Consider the following 16,083-nt stretch of genomic DNA (forward strand, 5'->3'; position numbering starts at 1 on the left):
AATGCTATACCACCGCATTAATACAACACTAAATAATAGTGTCGGAATAGATTTATTTTTGTTTCTAAACAACTGAAGATTGTCATAATGCATAGATCCCTGACCTATCTAATTCTTATTATCAGATTAATGTTTATATCTATTATATTGTTATTCAAATAAACAAGAGCCACCGCAGGGTGGGGGCAACGCTCGACTTTTTACTTTTTCAAAACGCTAACATAGAAAGGTTTGAACATATCTTAACATTTCCTTTTTATAAATTTAGTTGGTCTGTCTTGTCACATTAGTTTTGTTTATCTATTTTATATATATACATATGAATAGAAACACGCAATTCTATAAATAGAAACATGCAATTTCTATAAATAGAAACACAATTTCTATAAATAAAAACACGCAATTTCTATAAATAGAAACACACATTTCTATAAATAAAAACACGCAATTTCTATAAATAGAAACACGCAATTTCTATAAATAGTAACATGCAATTTCTAAAAATAGTAACACCTAATTCTATAAATAGAAACACGCAATTTCTATAAATAGAAACACGCAATTTCTATAAATAGAAACATGCAATTTCTATAAATAGTAACATGCAATTTCTAAAAATAGTAACACCTAATTCTATAAATAGAAACACGCAATTCTATAAATAGAAATACACAATTCTATAAATAGAAACACGCAATTCTATAAATAGAAACACGCAATTCTATAAATAGAAACACGCAATTTCTATAAATATAAACATGCAATTCTATAAATAGAAACACGCAATTCTATAAATAGAAACATGCAATTCTATAAATAGAAACACACTTGTTGTTGTTGTTGTTGATGATGATGATATATATATATATATATATATATATATATATATACATACACACACCAATAAATATATAATTATGGTCATTTAATGCACAAATCTGAGAAAATTCAGTATTTTAACCTTCAAGGTCAAGGTCATTAAAGAGCCCAAGCAAATTTGGGTTTGATAAACAACAAGGTCTGGTCCTTAAGAATGTTCTGTTATAATATTAAGTTGATCCCTTCAATGATAGCAAAGTTACAGTCAGTTACAGCCAAAACAATGAAAATTCAATAATTTGACCTTCAAAGACAATGTCATTAATGAGTGAAGGTGAAGGTCTGTCTGGTTATTTTTAAAAATTCTCCTTGAAGATTATTATGTTCGAGTTTCAAGACAATCCATTCAAAAATAACAAAGTTACAGCCAATAATGGCCAACAAAATTAATATTTCAATAATTTGACCTTCAAAGTCAAGGTCATTTATGAGTGAAGGTCAAGGTCTGTCTGGTTTTTTTAAGGGATATCCCTGAAGATTATTATGTTCAAGTTTGAAGACAATCCATTCATAAATAACAAAGTTACAGCCAATAATAGCCAAAAAAACAAGATTGCATTTGAGAAAAATGCTATGCCACCGCATTAATACAACACTAAATAGTAGTGTAGGAACAGATTTTGTTTGTTTCTATACAATTTTGTAGATTGTCATAATGCATAGATCCCTGACCTATCTAATTCTTATCAGATTAGTGGTTAAATCTGTTGTTAACTCAATAAAAGATCAGAGTAGGAATATATCAATGCACTCAAGTCTAGTGAATTTAGTGGTGAAGGTCATATTTCAAACAGCCTAAATTTCATGACTACATCAAAGGACAACACAGTAAGACACTTTGTCAAAATCTAGGTCAGCTGATATCAAAGTTCACTTTACATCTTAATCTGTGCACATGGTTCAAATTTCATAGCTGTACATCAAAGGACAAGAAAGTAGGTCACATCATCAAAATCTAGGTCACCTGATATCAAAATTCAATTTTACAACTAAAACTGTGCACATGGTCAAAATTTCATTGCTGTACATCAAAGGACAAGAAAGTAGGTCACTGTCCCCTTGGGCAAGGCAAAATTTTGGACCCAAGGGTTTAATTCAAAACAATCTTGATACAGGTCCATCAAACAACATTTCAAGTCAAATATCTAAGCTGTAGCTTTCTCCCATTCAGAAAACATTTGTTTTATTTTCTGTTTTTACTATGTGTACATAATGAGAATCACTGCCCCCGGGCACAGCCAATTTTAACACCAGGGGAAAAATTTGAACAACTTTGGTAGAGGACCTATAGATGATATATATAATATAGCAAACATCAAAGCTCTATGCCTTGTACCTTCAGACAAAAATATGTACATAATGAAAATTAATGACCCCCGGGGCGGAACCAATTTTGACCCCAGGGCTATAATTTGAACAATCTTGGTAAAGGTTCACTTCGCAAAGTCTCATGCCATATATTTAACCTCTAGCCTTTGTCAATTCAGAGAAGAGGATTTTTCAATTCTGAGAAGAGGATTTTTCAAGTTTTTACTTTATACATATAAGGAAAACTATCGCCTCTGGGGCAGTGCAATTTTAACACTTGGGGCATAATTAAAACAACTTTAGTAAAGGACCAATAGATAATACTATATACCAAATATCAAAGCTCTAAGCCTTGTACCTTAAGACAAGAAGATTTTTTAATTTTTTACTATATGTACATAGTGAAAATCAATGACCCCTGGGGATGGGGCCAATTTTGACCCCAGGGCTATAATTTTTACAATCCTGCTAGAGGTTCACTACATAATGTTTCATGCAAAATATCTTAACTCTAGTCTTTGTAAATTTAGAGAAGATGATATTTTTTTATGTTTTTACTATATACATATAAGGAAAACCTATAGCCCCTGTGGCGGGGCTAATTTTGACACTAGAGGCAAAATTTGAACAACTTTGGTAGAGTACCTATAGATGATATCATTTAACAGATATTAAAGCTCTAAGCCTTGTACCTTCAGACAATAAGATTTTTGGATTTTTTACTATATGTATATATTGAAAAGCCATGACCCCCGGTGCGGGGGCAATTTTGACCCCAGGGCTATAATTTGAACAATCTTGCTAAAGGTTCACTACACAATGTTTCATGCAAAATATCTAACCTCTAGCATTTGTCAATTGCTAGAAGAAATTGTTTTAAAGTTTTTACTATAAGTTTTTACTATATACATTTTAGGAAAACCAATGACCTCCGGGGCGGGGCCGATTTTGATCCCAGGCCTATAATTTGAACAAACTGGGTAGAGGTCTACCAGACAATGCCTTATGCAAAATATCTAAGCTCTAGGCTTTTGAGTCTTTACAAGAAGGTATTTTAAGTTTTTATTATATGTACATATAGTGAAAATCAAAGACCCCCGGGGCGGGGCCGATTTTGACCCGGGGCCGATTTTGACCCCAGGGCTATAATTTGAACAATCTGGGTAGAGGTCTACCAGACAATGCCTTATGCAAAATATCTAAGCTCTAGGCTTTTGAGTCTTTACAAGAAGGTATTTTAAGTTTTTACTATATGTACATATAGTGAAAATCAAAGACCCCCGGGGCGGGGCCGATTTTGACCCCAGGGCCGATTTTGATCCCAGGTCTATAATTTGAACAATCTGGGTAGAGGTCTACCAGACAATGCCTTATGCAAAATATCTAAGCTCTAGGCTTTTGAGTCTTTACAAGAAGGTATTTTAAGTTTTTACTATATGTACATATAGTGAAAATCAAAGACCCCCGGGGCGGGGCCGATTTTGACCCCAGGGCTATAATTTGAACAATCTTGGTCAGGGTCTACCAGACAATGCCTTATGCAAAATATCTAAGCTCTAGGCCTTTTGGGTCTTTACAAGAAGGTATTTTAAGTTTTTACTATATCTATATATAGTGAAAATCAATGACCCCCGGGGCGGGGCCGATTTTGACCCCAGGACTATAATTTGAACAATCTTGGTAGAGGTCTACCAGACAATGCCTTATGCAAAATACCTAAGCTCTAGGCCTTTTGGGTCTTTACAAGAAGATTTTTTTAACTTATTCTTATAATTCCTTTTGGTTGCAATGGCAACCAGATTTCTGCATGGAATGAAATTCTTTGAACAATTTTGGAAGCGCTTCACCAAAGGATCAATCCTGCCAAGTTTGGTTGAAATTGGACTAGTGGTTTTTCACAAGAAGATTTTTTAAGTTCACTATATAATCTATATAACACACACACACACAAACAAACAAACAAACAAACACACACACACACGCACACACACACAGGTGAATCGCTATATGCCACCGCATCGCAGATGCTGCGGTGGCATAATAAAAATGAAAATTTCAATAATTTGACCTTGAAGTCAAGGTCATTTATGAGTGAAGGTCAAGGTCTGTCTGGTTATTTTTAAGGGATATCCTTGAAGATTATTATGTGCAACTTTGAAGACAATCCATTCAAAAATAACAAAGTTACAGCCAATAACAGCATGAACAAGCAAACTTTGGACTTTTAACCTTGAAGGTCAAGGTCATTTATGGATGGAGGTCAAGGTAAGTGTGGTCTACTGAAAGGTCTTGTCCCAAGTGTTGTTGTGGCCAAGTATGAAGACAATACACCAAGAAATAAAGAAGTTATGATCCAGGTACAAGTTTTCGGACAGCAACGGCAATGGCAACGCCGCCGCGACTATAACAATACCTCTACTTTTTTTTTCAAACCACACATTACTTTGTAAAGCTGCTTGTTTTATTATGTTTATTCATTCCTGTAAGAGTATTTTGTCGACAGATTTACATGAAGGTCTAGTTTAGTTTAATTTAAATATTTCACCTGTGTGATAAAATCCAGCTTCTGCTAACTGTAAAGGGGTCTGTTTTATGTGTGGTGGCCAATTCTTGAAAGAAGCCAGCCGTGACTTTAATGTCTGGTATCCAAGGTGACGGTACACAGCATTTGCTGAATCCTGTCTGTGTCTCTCTACAAAGAAATAGCATAAAATAATTTTCAGTATCCCCTAGAGTCTTTACAATGTTTGTCTATACATGTACTTGGGCTTTTTGAGACATTGTGACCCATATTGGACCTTGACATCATCAAAAGAACTTTTCAGACCAATTCCAGGAAAATTTGATTGCAACAGTAGTAGCCCCTGGTGTGCAAACAATAATTTTTTCATATTTGGGCTGTGTGACCTACATGTAGTTTTTGACCTCAGATGACCCATATTCAAACTTGACTTTATAATCATCTTAACAACCTTCCTGACCAACTTCAAGGATATTTGATTCAAAACAGTTGCCTCTAGAGTGATAACAAGGTTATTCCATAAAAGGGCTTTTTTTTGAACAATGGTGACCCATATTCAAACTTGGTCTAGGAATCATCAAAACAACCTTTCTGACTAATTTCCAGGATATTTGGATCTAACTAGAATTGCCACTGTCATGGTGTGAATACCCACGCATACCACTTTGTCAGAATCAACAGTAGTCATTTAGAGCTCAAGGACAACCTCCCAGCTAAATCTGACTGACCTCAAAACTGAAACTGCTACAGAATGACTTAAATACCCCCACCCATTCATGCAGTTTTGTCTGGAGGTGTTTTATAATGAATATACCGTATAAGTACTTTTTTCTGTGGAACTTTATTTCTGCGGTTCATAACGACACTGCAGATTTAACAAGAGCTGTCCGTAAGACAGCGCGCTCGACTTTTTTATTGCTTGCCAATAAAAAAAGTTTTTGCAGTAAAAGGCAATACAAGAATCTCTGTATTTTTAAAGTGAACTACTAGTTGTTTGATACCCTTGAATATTACAGCAATGTTTATATGACATAATTTATGGTAAAGTGAACAAGTGGATAGGAATGAATTTTTTTAGATTTTTTAAGTTTTTTAGTGCTTGCCTATAATACAAAACATTGACAGTTAAGGGCCATAATTCAAATAAAATCTTTGACAGAATTACCTTCTCCTGGACATGTTTGGGAATCATGATTGTAAACAAGTATTCCAACTTTCAAATTAATATCTCAAACAGTTCAGTCAAAAAGTGGACTGGTACTAAAAACTTAACCAAGATTCTAAGTCGATAAAAGGCCTTAATTTTTAAAAAACAAATCCTTGACAGAGTTACCTTCTCTTGCGTACAGATGGGGGTAATGATGTGAAATAGCATTAAAAGTTTCAAAGCAATATCTCAAAGGGTTAAGGCAATAAGTGGATTTTACCCATATTCAATGTATTTTCTAAGTCAAAAAGGGGCATAATTCTGTCAAAAACCTTGACAGAGTTATGTCCTCTTGTCTGTTGATGAAGGTCGTGATGGTAAACAAGTATGGTCAGTTTCAAAGCAATACCTCCAATGGTTTTGAAATAAAGTGAGGTGGTACAAAAAACTTAACCAAGCTCAATACACTTTCTAAGTCAAAAAAGGGCCATAATTCTGTCAAAAACCTTGACAGAGTTATGTACTCTTGTCTGTAGATGGAGGTTATGATGGTGAACAAGTATGGTAAGTTTCAAAGCCATACTTGTAATACTTCTGAAATAAAGTGGGGTGGTACGAAAAACTTAACCAAGGTGTGACGCCGACGCCGACGCCGGGGCGAGTAGGATAGCTCCCCTTTTCATAGAAAAGTCGAGCTAAAAATTAAGCCTTTCCCTATGTATTTGTCGGAATATGTCAACTACCGGTATTGTATAATTACATTTTACATGTATCGTTATTTGATTTAGTAGATTGGAATTAAAAATATCTTTATGTATCTGTCATGAATAAAAAATTGTTACTTTGCTGTTCTTTTTGTTTAAATAATTATCATGTTTGTATGAATTTCGCTCACCTTAATCTTAATGTTTGGTAATATGTATAGTATATAACTATAATAGTTTGACGGGTGCAATAAACATATCCTTTTGTATTTGTACACTATCTTGTGTCTACGTGCAATTTTGCCATTGTTTAATTTTCACACTTCAGATTTATACACATACAGTATTATAATTTTTGTCATTGTACATAGATGATTTTTATTTATTAATGATTGTGTATATACCAATACATGTTGATTAAGGTGTTACCATCCTGAAGCCTTACCTCCGCTTTGAAGAGTATTCAAATAGGCTAGAACTACTGTTAACTACATATAAACTGAGGGCCATGGGTTCAAACCTCAGATGGGTCAACTTTTTTTTCTTTTAACAATATTTATGTATCTCTCAATCCCTTTTGGGTAGAAAAAAGTGTTTACTTTTTATTACTTAATTTATATGGGCATTTATTGGCTAAATAATGCTAAATCTAGTAATAAATATGGTACCTGATATTTTCAAAGTGTAATAAAATCAAAACTAGACGGTAAAAGTATTTAATATTTTACAAGATCAACCAATATACTTTTTTAAAAATTTAGGGAAACTTTGAAAACAGGCACTCATTCGGGTAAATTTTAAGAATTTTTTAAATTAGGTCCCTAAGTAGGAAAATGGTCAGACACGTGTTAAAAATGGGTGGGGTAGGGTAACATTTTTATACATATTTTATAAATTTTGAGTAGAAACCATAATTTTGTTTATGTTGATTGTTAGCTGAATAGTACTTTTTGTCTCTTACCAAAAATTAATGGGAAAACATTTCTCATTTGAATGATTGCAGATTATTTATTAAGGTTACTCATTTCTGAAAAAGGGCCCTCATACACCCTAGCTTCAGTATATAAAAGTGGCCACAACTCGATTTCAATACGGTAAAGTTTGTTTAAATTTTGCATACAGGTGTACTTTATATCTGACCTATGATATAAATTTTTCAGTTCCTTGTAGTGCCCCTTAGGGTGGTAATACCTTAAAACGAAACACATTATCAGTTGTATGTAAATGTTACATCAACAAATCTTGAAAGTTGTCTGTTTGTATCGGTTAATTTTGTATAAATATCTTTATTAAAATGCAAAAATGAAAATCATTAATGCGAGAATGATGACACAGCAGAAATAAGTTAAGTAGAAATTTAAAACCCCTTATTTTAGAAAAAATTGCAGAATATTAAGACCACAGAAATAAGTACTTTATACGGTATAAGAACATAATTATATGCTTCAAATGTGAAAATGTAAAAATCAATACACTGTGGACAGGCATTCTTAAGCATTTTAGCAGACAAGCTTATTGTAATAAAAGCCCAAGTGACCTTTACCTTTGACACAGTCACTTAAAAATCAATAGGGGATATGCAATAGTCATAACCAACCTCAATACTAAATATGAAGACTGTTGACCAAAGTATTCTTATGCAATTGAGCGGAAAAGCTTTTAGAACTAAAGGCCCCTTGGACCTTGACCAGTAGCCTTCAAAATCTGTAGGCGTCACTCAATGGTTTTGATCAACCGCCATGCCAAATATGAAGATTGTGGATCAAAAGATTCTTAAGTTATTTGGTGGATAAGCTTTCCTTTGTTTTTTCTTTGTTTTATTTGACGCCTTTTCCCCACAGTATTTTAGTCATATAGGCGGTAGTTTCCAAACCATCCTTCCTGGAGAGTTACACCAGTACTAGACTACCTTCCTCCGCGCTAAACTACCAAAGCATCTCCTGTGGATTGAACCCACGCCAGAGAAGTGGATTAGAAGTAATCAACTCTAACCCCTCGACCACAGAGGCGGTTAAGCTTTCTTTAGTCAAGGGCCTTCTGACCTAGTGACCTCAAAATCAATAGAGGTCATCTACTAGTCATAACCAACCTCAATATCAAATATGAAGACTGTTGACCAAAGCATTCTTAAGCAATTGAGCGGACAAGCTTTTTGAAGTTCAGGCCCCTGTGACCTTGAGCTTTGACCTACTGACCTCAAAATCAATAGAGGTCATCCTTTAGTCATAACCAACTCAATACCAAATATGAAGACTGTTGACCAAAGCATTCTTAAGCAATTGAGCAGACAAGCTTTTTGAAGTTCAGGCCCCTCACTCAGCAGAGTTTTTTTTTAGGAAAAGGAGAAGATTCTAGACACTGGTAGGGAGGGGAAAATATATACAAACAAGAGCACCGCTAGGCGGAGCATTATATGCCCGAAAGTGATTTTTTTTTTTTTTTTAAAGATGAAGCATTTGTAAGACATGGGAGTAAAATAAAGTATTACCTCTTTAAAATATAATCCTCCTTTGAAGTTTCAATATTGTGGTCCAAATGGAACTTTAAGTTATGCCCCAGAAACTGTTTTCAATTCTAAGGTAAATGTGACCTTGACCTTTGACCTTGTGACCCCAAAATCATTAGGGGTCTTCTACCCAATATGGACAATCATACTATGAAGTTTAAACACAGTAGGCCAAATGATACTTAAGTTATGTTCCGAAAACTGTTTTCAGTTTTAAGGTAATAGTGACCTTGACCTTGTGACCCCAAAATCAATAGGGGTCTTCTACCCAATATGGACAATCATCCTATGAAGTTTGAATATTGTGGGCTAAATGGAACTTAAGTTATGCTCAAGAAACTGTTTTCAATTTCTAAGTAATAGTGACCTTGACCTTTGACCTTGTGACCCCAAAATCAATAGGGGTCTTCTACCCAATATGGACAATCATCCTATGAAGTTTGAACACTGTGGGCCAAATAGAACTTAAGTTATGCTCCGGAAACTGTTTTTCAGTTTTAAGGTCATAGTGACCTTGACCTTTGACCTTATGACCCCAAAATCAATAGGGGTCTTCTACCCAATATGGACAATCATCCTATGAAATTTGAACACTGTGGGCCAAATGGAACTTAAGTTATGCTCCGGAAACTGTTTTCAGTTTTAAGGTCATAGTGATCTTGACCTTTGACCCCAAAATCAATAGGGGTCTTCTTCCCAATATGGACAATCATCCTATGAAGTTTGAATATTGTGGGCCAAATGGAACTTAAGTTATGCTCCGGAAACTGTTTTCAGTTTTAAGGTCATAGTGACCTTGACCTTATGACCCCAAAATCAATAGGGGTTTTCTACCCAATATGGACAATCATCCTATGAAGTTTGAATATTGTGGGCCAAATGGAACTTAAGTTATGCTCCGGAAACCAAATTGCTAACGAACGGACGGACATACCAAAATATGATGTTTATGAGGCAAATGAGCTCATAAACACCACCTGGACCAACGTCTATAAGCAAAATAAGCTCATACTAGAAATGTGTCCATAGGACACGGGTGCCCCCACCGCGCCACTGTTCTGTCAATCTTTCCACTAAGTCAAGGGAAATAACTCTACAAATACTGGATAAATCCACAAGCGAAACCCCAGGTGCAAATCTAAATATAATGAGCAACCTGCCCATAAGGTTTAATGACTATGTCAAATCCTTTTTGAGGAACTTGCGACACAAGTTGAAAATTGCAAAAAAGTGAAGGGCAATAACTCTAAATATACTAAATAAATCCAGACAAAAATACCTGGTGCACAACTGCACATGCTGATCAATATTCCTGTAAAGTAACATGACTCTAGGTCAAATACTTTTTTAGTTACGTGTGACACATGTTGAAAATTGCAAAATTTTACTAAGTCAAGGGCAATAACTCTGATAATACTAACAATATTCACACGAATACCCAGGTGCACAACTACACATGCTGATTAACATTCCTGTAAAGTTTCATGACTCTAGGTCAAATACTTTTTGAGTAACATGCCACACAAGTTGAAAATTGCAAAATTTTACTAAGTCAAGGGCAATTACTCTGAAAATACTAAAAATATCCAGACGAAAATACCCAGGTGCACAACTACACATGCTGATCAACATTCCTGTAAAGTTTCATGACTCTAGGTCAAATACTTTTTGAATAACATGCGACACAAGTTGAAAATTGCAAAATTTTACTAAGTCAAGGGCAATAACTTTGAAAATACTAAAAATATCCAGATGAAAATACCCAGGTGCACAACTACACATGCTGATCAACATTCCTGTAAAGTTTCATGACTCTAGGTCAAATACTTTTTGAGTTACATGCGACACAAGTTGAAAATTGCAAAATTTTACTAAGTCAAGGGCAATAACTCTTAAAATACTAAAAATATCCACACGAAAATACCCAGGTGCACAACTACACATGCTGATCAACATTCCTGTAAAGTTTCATGACTCTAGGTCAAATACTTTTTGAGTTACATGCAACACAAGTTGAAAATTGCAAAATTTTACTAAGTCAAGGGCAATAACTCTTAAAATACTAACAAGAGGGCCATGATGGCCCTGAGGTCGCTCACCTGTATATAGGCCCCCCCCCTCCACCCCCGGGCCAATTTTTACCCAAGGGCTTTTATTTGTTTATTTGAACAGACTTGGTAGACACCCATAAGAAGATGTTTCATGCTAAACATCTAAGTTCTAGCTCATTGGGTTTTTTAAAAGAAGATTTTTAAAGTTTTTACTATACACATATAGTTAAAAACAATGACACCCCTGGGGCAGGGCTAGTTTTGACCCCAAGGCTTTTATTTGAACAAACTTTGTAGATATTTACTTAAAGATGTTTCATGCTTAATATCTAAACTCTAGCTATTTGGGTTTTTTCAAAGAAGATTTTTAAGTTTTTGCTATACACATATAAGGAAAATCAATGACCCCCCGGGCGGGGCTAGTTTTGACCCCAGGGCTTTTATTTGAACATACTTGGTAGACACCCATTAGAACATGTTTCATGCTAAATATCTTAGCTCTAGCTCTTTGAGTTCTTTAAAAGAAGATTTTTTAAGTTTATACTATATACATATAGGGAAAATCAATGACCCCCTGGGGCGGGGCCAATTTTGACCCCAGGGCTTTTATTTGAACAAACTTGGTAGACACTCATTAGAAGACGTTTCATGCTAAATATCTTAGCTCTAGCTCTTTGGGTTCTTTAATAAAAATTTTTTAAGTTTTTATTATATGCATATAGGGAAAATCTATGACACCCTGGGGCGGGTCAATTTTGACCCCAGGGCTTTTATATTAATGCCAAATATCTAAGCTCTAGCTCTTATGGTTCTTTAAAAGAAGATTTTTTAAGTTTTTACTATATGCATATAGGGAAAATCAATGACCCCCCGGGGCGGGGCCAATTTTGACCCGAGGGCTTTAATTTGAACAAATGTGGTAGACACTGACTAGAAGATGTTTCATGCTTAATATCTTGGCTCCAGCTCTTTGGGTTCTTTAAAATAAGATTTTTTAAGCTTTTACTATATGCATATAGGGAAAATCAATGACCCCCTGGGCCGGGGCCAATTTTGACCCCAGGGCTTTTATTTGAACAAACTTTGTAGATATTCACTAGAAGATGTTTCATGCCAAATATCTAAGCTCTAGCTCTTAGGGTTCTTTAAAAGAAGATTTTTAAGGTTTTACTATATGCATATAGGGAAAATCAATGACCCCCCAGGGCGGGGCCAATTTTGACCCCAGGGCTTTTATTTGAACAAACTCGGTAGACATTCACTAGAAGATGTTTCATGCCAAATATCTAAGCTCTAGCTCTTATGGTTCTTTAAAATAAGATTTTTTAAGTTTTTAATATATGCATATAGGGAAAATCAATGACCCCCCAGGGCGGGGCCAATTTTGACCCCAGAGCTTTTATTTGAACAAACTTGGTAGACATTCACTAGAAGATGTTTCATGCCAAATATCTAAGCTCTAGCTCTTATGGTTCTTTAAAAGAAGATTTTTTAAGTTTTTACTATATGCATATAGGGAAAATCAATGACCCCCCGGGGCGGGGCCAATTTTGACCCGAGGGCTTTAATTTGAACAAATGTGGTAGACACTCACTAGAAGATGTTTCATGCTTAATATCTTGGCTATAGCTCTTTGGGTTCTTTAAAAGAAGATTTTTTAAGCTTTTACTATATGCATATAGGGAAAATCAATGACCCCCCAGGGCGGGGCCAATTTTGACCCCAGGGCTTTTATTTGAACAAACTTGGTAGACATTCACTAGAAGATGTTTCATGCCAAATATCTAAGCACTAGCTCTTATGGTTCTTTAAAAGAAGATTTTTTAAGGTTTTACTATATGCATATAGGGAAAATCAATGACCCCCCGGGGCGGGGCAAATTTTGACCCCAGGGCTTTTATTTGAACAAACTTGGTAGACACTCACTAGAAGATGTTTCATGCCAAATATCTTAGCTTTAGCTCTTTGGGTTCTTTAAAAGAAGATTTTTTAAGTTTTTACTATATGCATATAGGGAAAATCAATGACCCCCCGGGGCGGGGCCAATTTTGACCCGAGGGCTTTAATTTGAACAAATGTGGTAGACACTCACTAGAAGATGTTTCATGCTTAATATCTTGGCTATAGCTCTTTTGGGTTCTTTAAAAAGAAGATTTTTTAAAAGCTTTTACTATATGCATATAGGGAAAATCAATGACCCCCCAGGGCGGGGCCAATTTTGACCCCAGGGCTTTTATTTGAACAAACTTGGTAGACATTCACTAGAAGATGTTTCATGCCAAATATCTAAGCACTAGCTCTTATGGTTCTTTAAAAGAAGATTTTTTAAGGTTTTACTATATGCATATAGGGAAAATCAATGACCCCCGGGGCGGGGCAAATTTTGACCCCAGGGCTTTTATTTGAACAAACTTGGTAGACACTCACTAGAAGATGTTTCATGCCAAATATCTTAGCTTTAGCTCTTTGGGTTCTTTACAAGAAGGTATTTTAAGTTTTTACTATATGTACATATAGTGAACATAAATGACCCCCCGGGCGGGGGCTGATTTTGACCCCAGGCTTTTATTTGAACAAACTTGGTAGACACCCACTAGAAGATGTTTTTCATGCCAAATATCTAAGCTCTAGCTCTTAGGGTTGTTTTAAAAGAAGATATTTAAAGATTTTTCTTTCGGTTGCCATGGCAAACCAAGAGTTTCTGCATGGAATTAAATTCTTTGAACAATTTTTAAAGGTGACCACCAAAGGAACATTCCTGTGAAGTTTGGATGAAATTGGCTCAGTGGTTAATGAGGAGATCTCATTTAAAGCAAAAGTTTACGGACGGATGACAGACAACGGACGGACGACGGACGGACGGACGCCGGACGAAAAGCGATCACAAAAGCTCACCCTGTCACTTTGTGACAGGTGAGCTAAAAATATCCAGACAAAAATACCCAGGTGCACAACTACACATGCTGATCAACATTCCTGTAAAGTTTCATGACTCTCGGTCAAATACTTTTTGAGTTACGTGCGACACAAAAAAGAACGGACGGACGGACGGAAGGACGGACGGACGGACAAGGGTAAATCTAAATGCCCGCCACTAATGTGGGGGCACAAAAAACAAAAAAATAGCTCTTAATTTGAATTTTATGAGTTTATGTTCTTTATTTAACTACGGAATGAAGCTCATAATAATCAAATGTTGGCTCGGACAGACGGACGGACGGACAGACGGACGGACGCCAGGGGGTATAACATAAAATGTCCGAAATTCTTTCGGGCATATAAAAAGTCAATTTGGGGAAAATTAAAATGCAAACAGAAAATCCTGTAATAATACTGTATACTAAACAACATAGTAGAGAGTCACAACAACATCTGTTTTTCCTTAAATACTAAATCATCATGCAACATATTATTCTTTGCAGTACATCATCTGTCAGTGTGTATGTACAACATACATGTATGGTGGTGAATGATTTTATAATTTCTCACTTTACTAAAAAAATAACCACAAAAAAGATGATATTTTGATAAGCATTTTGATTTCCGGAAAATGTACCGTTCAGTACGGAAAATAGCCAAGAAAAAAAAAAAATGGCGGCCCCCATGTTCAAACACATATTGCAGTTTTCTGCAATATGTTTTTGGATATTTTGGGCAACCATTGATGGGTTTCATTTGCTGAAATGGAAATATTAATACTCTTTACCTTTTTAAGTATTTAATCCCTTAACAGTTCAAAGGGAAAATAGAAATTTTTTTGGGGAAAAAACTTGGCTATTTACCAAGGGGAAGACGCCGACTATAGGGTGTCAATTTGTTAGTAAAAAAAAAACCCTGCCCTGTGACCTGACCTTTGACCTGGTGACCTGCAAAATAATAGGGATCATCTACTAACATGAATAACCTCCATGCTAAAATATGAAGACTGTGGGTCAAAGGATTCTTAAGTTATTGGACGGACAATATTATCTCAGTCAAGACCTCTGTGACCTTGACCTTGGACCTGGTGACCTCAAAATAATTTCCATGCCAAATATGAAGACTGTGGATCAAAGGATTCTCAAGTTATTAGGCGGATAAGATTTGTTCAGTCAATGTCCCTGTGACCTTGAACTTTGACTTGGTGACCTTAAAATCAATAAGGGTCATCTACTAATCATGACTAACCTTCATGCCAAATATGAAGACTGTGGGTCAAAGGAATCTTAAGTTATTGGGGGGGGGGGGACAAAGCCTATGATCTGATTCCAATCTATTTCCAGGATATTTGGACCACTCGAGTGTTAATGAACTAAATGTGAACAGAAGAAGGACCACATACACAGAATGTTCCTAAAAGCTTACACTGCGCCAGCTCAGGCCAGAATGAAGTTATAGTTTAAGCCAAGGAAAAACCATACAGATTCCTTCAGCAAAATTTCTTAAATAACAAAACATTATGCTGCTTGTTTTATATTATCTATTCATTCTTGTAAGAGTATTTTGCTGACAGATTAACAAGAAAGTTTAGTTTAGATATTTCACCTTTGTCATGAAATCCAGCTGCTTCTAACCTTTGATAAATCATAGCTTCTATTGACTGTGCAGGGGTCTGCATCGTGTGTGGTGGCCTATTCAGGAATGAAGCAGATCGTGACCTCAATGTCTGGTTTCCAGGGTGACGGCACACAGCGTTTGCTGGATCCTGTCTGTGTCTTCCCTACAAATTTATGAAAACAAATACTTTGATTTAAATAAAAAAAAAAACCCTTGTGTAATGGAAATCACAGGTTTTCAAAAGAAATAGCATACAAGTAATTGTTCAAATGTAAATATAAAATGGTCAACCATAGAATAAATGGCATAATCCCTGTACCTTTTTAAAATGTGGTTATGAGAAATAAATACCACATGTTTGACTGTACGTGTCTAAAAAATATATGGTAACAAAATCACTATAAAGTGTAAAAGCTTTGAATTAAGTAGAC

At 35.5% G+C, this 16,083-nt stretch overlaps 1 protein-coding gene across 1 annotated transcript in view; it reads right to left on the minus strand.

The window, feature by feature from the left end:
• LOC132734602 (baculoviral IAP repeat-containing protein 2-like) overlaps window positions 1-15,810 on the minus strand; it is a gene marked incomplete at its 5' end in the record, with an annotated part of 38,775 nt that extends 22,965 nt beyond the window's left edge. The window contains 2 exon segments of the mRNA XM_060721394.1: window positions 4,733-4,879; window positions 15,641-15,810. Of these exon segments, the coding sequence (XP_060577377.1) occupies window positions 4,733-4,879; window positions 15,641-15,810 (317 nt within the window).
• Window positions 15,811-16,083: the final 273 nt, after the last annotated feature.

Source organism: Ruditapes philippinarum, unplaced genomic scaffold (genome assembly GCF_026571515.1).
Source record: "Ruditapes philippinarum isolate M1 unplaced genomic scaffold, ASM2657151v2 ctg7728_1_1_1_1, whole genome shotgun sequence".
Taxonomy (NCBI): Eukaryota; Metazoa; Mollusca; class Bivalvia; order Venerida; family Veneridae; genus Ruditapes; species Ruditapes philippinarum.